Source organism: Mandrillus leucophaeus, unplaced genomic scaffold (assembly GCF_000951045.1).
Source record: "Mandrillus leucophaeus isolate KB7577 unplaced genomic scaffold, Mleu.le_1.0 Scaffold54, whole genome shotgun sequence".
In the NCBI taxonomy this organism is placed as follows: domain Eukaryota; kingdom Metazoa; phylum Chordata; class Mammalia; order Primates; family Cercopithecidae; genus Mandrillus; species Mandrillus leucophaeus.
In genome coordinates, this window is record NW_012105808.1 from 1,720,157 (window position 1) to 1,724,969 (window position 4,813).

Consider the following 4,813-nt stretch of genomic DNA (forward strand, 5'->3'; position numbering starts at 1 on the left):
CTGCTGCGTGCCCACTGCCTACGCGGGCAAGCTGCTCATCAGCCTGTCGGAGGAGCGCATCAGCGCGCACCACGTGCCCAACATGGTGGCCACCGAGTGTGGCTGTCGGTGACCCCTGCGCCTATCGGACTCCTGCCCCGAGGGGCCGGACGTGCCCCAGCTCGCGCCCCTTCCCATATTTATTCGGGCCCCAAGTATCGCCCCAATAAAGACCAGCAAGCAACCGAGTGGGGTGTCCGTGCGTGTTAGAGGGGCCGCCTGTCTCTCCTTGCGCACGGCCTGGGTCCACCCTGTGGCGCTCGCTGTCTTTCCCCTGCCTGAAGCGCCCCGCGACGGTTTTTCAGGCCCCGGACTCGTTGCCGGGTCCAGGCGTAAAGAAGCAGATGACTCTGCGGCCGCAGCCCTCGCTTTATTTCGCCGGAGTCGCGGGTTGTGGAGAAGGGGTCCCTGGACTCGGGCGCGGGCCGGCTTAGTCCCGCCCCTTGCCTGCGCGGAGCTTCTGGCGACTCCCAGGCCGCTCCTCCTCGTCGGGACGCCTCGGGGAGACCCAGGCCTGCCTCTTCCTGGGCTCGGCGTCCCTGGAGTCCCGTGCCCACGGCCGATGGCCCCCTTCGCGTGACTCCCAGCGCCGAGGCAGGGCTTCCCGGGGCTCCCTGGCGGCCCGTGGCCTCTCCTCCTTCCGCGGTCTCTCTTTCTTCGGCCTCTCCTCCTTCCGCGGCTTCTCCTTCCGCGGTTTCCCCTCTCTCCGAGGCCTCTCCTTGGGTCCCCGGTCTGCGAGGGGCGCACGGTCCTCCCCGACGGCCTCTCCGGTGGCCTCGCCAGGCTCCTCTTCGTCCTTCTCTGCAGCCTCCCGACTCCCGGGAATCTTGGGTCTGATCTCTGCCTTGGTCCGGGGCGCAGGCAGCGCTGATGGGGGCGCCTGGGCCTCGAACTTAGGCTGCAAGACAGAGTGGGGTCCTGGGGTAAGCGCCCACCTTGCCCCCGGCCCGGGCTCCTTCTTTCCCTGGGGATGAAGGCCCCACTGCCCGCGGTCACTGGAAGGAAGCGCTTACCAGGGGCGACGATGGCTCCCTCGGGGCTGAGCTTGGCGGGACCCAGGGCTCGGGCGCACGCGCTTGGACTGCTGCCTCCCCAGCCACGGCGTCTGCAGCGACAGGGTCGGGACCCGAGTCAGCTGGGTCGAGGCATGGACCACACTGTCCATCCGTCCCTCACCGCTAGAGCCCCTCTCCCTGGACAGTTGGAGTGCGGCTCCCGCGGCACGGCTGAGGCTAAGGATGCCCCGAGCCGTGGGAAGGGACTCCGGGACTCCGCTGCTGCGGAGCGCCCCTCCTCCGAACCTCGCTCTTTCAATCCGTCATTCTTCCCCCCGACCACGGGCTGTAGGAGACCCCTAGCAAGGGACAGGTCGCAGGAGTGACCCCGGGGGGCGCTCACTAGCTGAGCTGTCCCCAGAGAGGGCGCAGGAGGAAGGCGGCAGAACGCTGCGCGGGAGGAGGGGTTGCACAAGGTCCATCCGGAAGCCAGAACCTACTCGCGGCGAGGGAAATGGGCCCCGCAAAAGGTCCAGACGGGGTGAGAGGGGCGCGCAAGGCCCGTCACTTAAGGGGAGATGCACAAACCAACTTTGGAGGCGTGCAAAACCTAGCCCTGGGAAGGAGGCTCCCAGACCCCACCCTTGCGTCACAGGGCCCTTCCTTGGAGGAATAGGCGCACAGGTGGACCCCAGCCTCGCCCCACCTCTGGGGAGCCCGCACTCACCGCGGCACAGCTGGAAAGCCGAGCCCAGCAGCGCCACCAGCGAGGCGAGCACCAGGCACTTGTTGAGCGACAGGTCTCCCCAGGGCAGCTCCTGGCTCAGGGCCGGGGGTTGCGGCGGCGGCTGCGGGGGCGGCGCGGTCTGCGCCTTCTTGCGCGCGGGGGCGCTCCGAGGGCCTGCGGCAGCAAGTGCGTGCTGCGCTGTGGCCACTGGCTCTGCGCCGCCCCATTCCCCGGGCACAGGGGGCAAGAGAGAGGCCTGCGCCCTGAACCCGGCTCACCCTGCCTGCCTGTGCGGCCCTGGGCGCAGGTGAACCCAGCCCCGGTGCCCCGCAGCTGCACGGGGATACCCAGAGTTTCTGGAAGTTAACTTCCGGGAGCTGAGTGGCTTAGCCGGTATTATCACGCATTAGTAGAGGCTCCCGGCCCGTTGACTCGCTGCCTGCCACACTTCGATGCCACTCAACCAGGACACCCCCCAAGATCCAAGGACCCAGCTCCGGGACCTGAGCCTCACACCAGTCCGTTCCCACCCCACACCTCACCCATGCCTCCTGCAAACCCACTCGCTCCAGCTTTCAGCCTCTCCTTCCCCGTTCCTGGGGTCCCCCTGGCGGCAGGTTCTTTTTCCATCTTCTTGGGCCTGGTGTCCACACTGCAGCCTTCAGCCACCGGCTCCTGAGAGTCCTGTGGTTATCATGAGACATTCCACATGTTTCCTTCCAGTGCCAAACCCTTCCCGTGGGCTTTAGACACCTGCCTCCCTTGGTCGGCTTGTCCCCAACTCCCCAGGCGTCCTGGGTTAAAGGCTGAGGGTCCCAGCTACTCACGTGGGGCGGGCTGCCGGAGTCGGCCAGCCTGGGTGTTGCTGTGAGAACAGAGGGAGAGTCAAGGTTGTGGGGACCCCCCAGGCCAATCCCACCCTCTCCCCTGGCCCTGCCGGGTGACGCGCGGGTGACTAACCCCATCTTGTGGATAAGAAAGTAGGCGGAGGCCAGCACAGCGGTTCACACCTGGAATCCCAGCACTTTGGGGAGGCTGAGGTGGGAGGATCACCTGAGCCCAGGAGTTTGAGACCAGCCGGGGCAATACAGTGAGACCCCATCTCTACCCAAAAAAAAAAAAAAAAATTAGCCAGGTATGGTGGCCGGCACCTGTGGCCCCAGCTACGTGGGAGGCTGAGGCACGAGGATCACTTGAACCTGAGAGGTCGAGGCTGCAGTGACCTATGATCATGTCACTGTACTCCAGCATGGAAGACAGAATGAGGCTCGGCCTCAAAAAATAAAAAATAACAATAATAAAAAAATATAAAAATACAAAGAAAGCAGACAGGCTTGGAGACAGCTTTGCCGGAAGACACAAAGCATTTCAGTGGCAACGCAGGATTGGAACCTAGATCTGTGTAGCCCAGCACCTGTCTTCCTTGGGGGCTCCTTACAGACCCCTGAGGCAGAAATGAGGGCCAGGGGTTGAACCTGGGGAGCACAGTTTAAGCCAGTCCAGTGTGGGAGGCTAAGAAGCTCTGGTCTCTGAAGATGGGCCTCCTGGCTCAAGGGGACCATCAGGGAGGGCCTTCCTCCCGCCAGCACCACAAGGGTACCTGGAGCCCTGTCCTCCTGGGGCTCGGCCAGCGCAGAGTGGTCCTCCAGGGCCTGGCAGCTGCCCAGGCCGCCATCTAGCTCCTCCCAGGCGCTGGTTGCCATGGAGATGACTGGAGCAGCAGCAGGTCCCAGGCCAGGCTGGGAGGGGTGGGGAACAAGGTCTTGCATTTACTGAGTCCCTCATGGGCCTGGGCCTGACCTGGAGGTTCTGTGGACACCAACTAACAGGCCCCGTCCTGCCACCCCCAACCGAGGCTGTGATCTCTGCCTCAAGCACCCCTCACTCGGGAAATTCACACTCATGCCAGGCATGGCCCAGCGCCCACACCAGGCATCTCCCTGACCCTGCATGCCAGCCCTGGGGCCCCTCCCTGTAGCCCAGCCTCGCTGGGGCCCAATATCCATCAGCACAGCAGCCAAGGCTGCTTTGGCCCAGAGAGGGCGGGAGCCCCTGCAGGGCAACACAGCAGTAAGTCCCAGACACACCCCAAACCAAAACTCTTGGCCCCAGTGTCAGCTCATGTTCTCTGAGACCAGGGACTATTTTTATCTGGTGCCCGAGGCCAGCAGGACAGGCTAACAGGTGCCCCAGCCCCTCCCAAGCCTCTGCTATCATGGGGTCTCCCTCTGGGCCATCCTGACCTGCCATTCTGGGCACTTACATCCCGCCGCATGACCCTGTGAGTCTACAGGCTCGGGCCCCAGCAGCAGAACCATCCTGGCTCTGGTTGTGACAGGCCAGGGCAGGGGAGGAGGGTCCCGGGGGCAGTCTTCTGATCCTGACACAGAGTACCCTACCTTGTCCCACTAACTCTGTTCCCATATGACAGATAAGGAAACTGAGGCTAGAGACAGTGCCATTGGCTGGAGGGCGCAAGGAGCTTCAAGTCAGACCTGGAGCTGTACTCTTCAGGGTCTCCATGGCCTCTGGCTGCTGGGATTAGGGTGTCCCTATATCTAGGCTGAAAAACCACCCAGCCCTGGGGCTCCAAGACCTGGAAGGGGCCTATCGTGTGGCCGTGGGGGAGGGGCCCAACAAGCATGGGAGGCTGGTGTGCGGCCCCTGTGTGTGCGTGGGGGGCAGCTCTAGGAACTGAGGACCCTTACGGTCCTCCGCAACACCCTTCCGCATCCCAGGAGCCCACACCTCTGCTCGGGACTCCCCCAGCCTCACTTCCTTACCCCCGAGCCTCACTTACCCGCCAGCCGCTTTGCTGAGCCTTGTGGACAGGATGGAGGATGGGGAGGGTGGCCCCGTGATGGACGGCAGCAGGTGGCTGGAGACCGGGGGTGGGCCAATCAGCAGGCCTGCGGGAGTGAGGTCACAGCCGGGAGTCCTCCACCCTTCCCTGCCATTGCAGCGGGGCAGGGCATTGCTCCTACTCACTCAGCCCTGGCCACTGCCACGCCAGGGAGACACAGCGCCTGCAGCTGGGACTACAGGCGTGCAC

At 64.3% G+C, this 4,813-nt stretch overlaps 2 protein-coding genes across 2 annotated transcripts in view; one reads left to right on the top strand and one right to left on the bottom strand.

Moving 5' to 3' along the window:
* The window catches only part of LOC105552001 (splicing factor 3A subunit 2-like), a 20,383-nt gene extending 20,271 nt beyond the window's left edge, over positions 1–112 (top strand). Inside the window, exon 9 of the mRNA XM_011997477.1 lies at positions 32–112. Coding sequence (XP_011852867.1) covers positions 32–112 — 81 coding nt within the window. The remainder of the gene's footprint in view (positions 1–31) is intronic.
* A 282-nt stretch (positions 113–394) lies between these two features.
* JSRP1 (junctional sarcoplasmic reticulum protein 1) lies at positions 395–4,595 on the bottom strand. Its single transcript, XM_011997439.1, has 7 exons — positions 4,562–4,595; positions 3,362–3,500; positions 2,589–2,626; positions 2,325–2,445; positions 1,762–1,935; positions 1,053–1,144; positions 395–937 (listed from the first exon to the last, which is right to left on the bottom strand). The coding sequence occupies exons 2-7, from the start codon at positions 3,462–3,464 to the stop codon at positions 470–472; spliced, it is 996 nt and encodes a 331-aa protein (XP_011852829.1). The 5' UTR covers positions 3,465–3,500; positions 4,562–4,595; the 3' UTR covers positions 395–469.
* Between the last annotated feature and the right edge of the window lie 218 nt (positions 4,596–4,813).

Coding starts and splice junctions, on each gene's coding strand:
- JSRP1 (XM_011997439.1), bottom strand. CDS start 3,464: ATGGCAACCAGCGCCTGGGAGGAGCTAGATGGCGGCCTGGGCAGCTGC. Junction 2,446..2,588: donor ACTCCGGCAGCCCGCCCCAC/GTGAGTAGCTGG, acceptor TGATAACCACAG/GACTCTCAGGAGCCGGTGGC. Junction 1,936..2,324: donor GAGGCTGAAAGCTGGAGCGA/GTGGGTTTGCAG, acceptor TTGCTGCCGCAG/GCCCTCGGAGCGCCCCCGCG.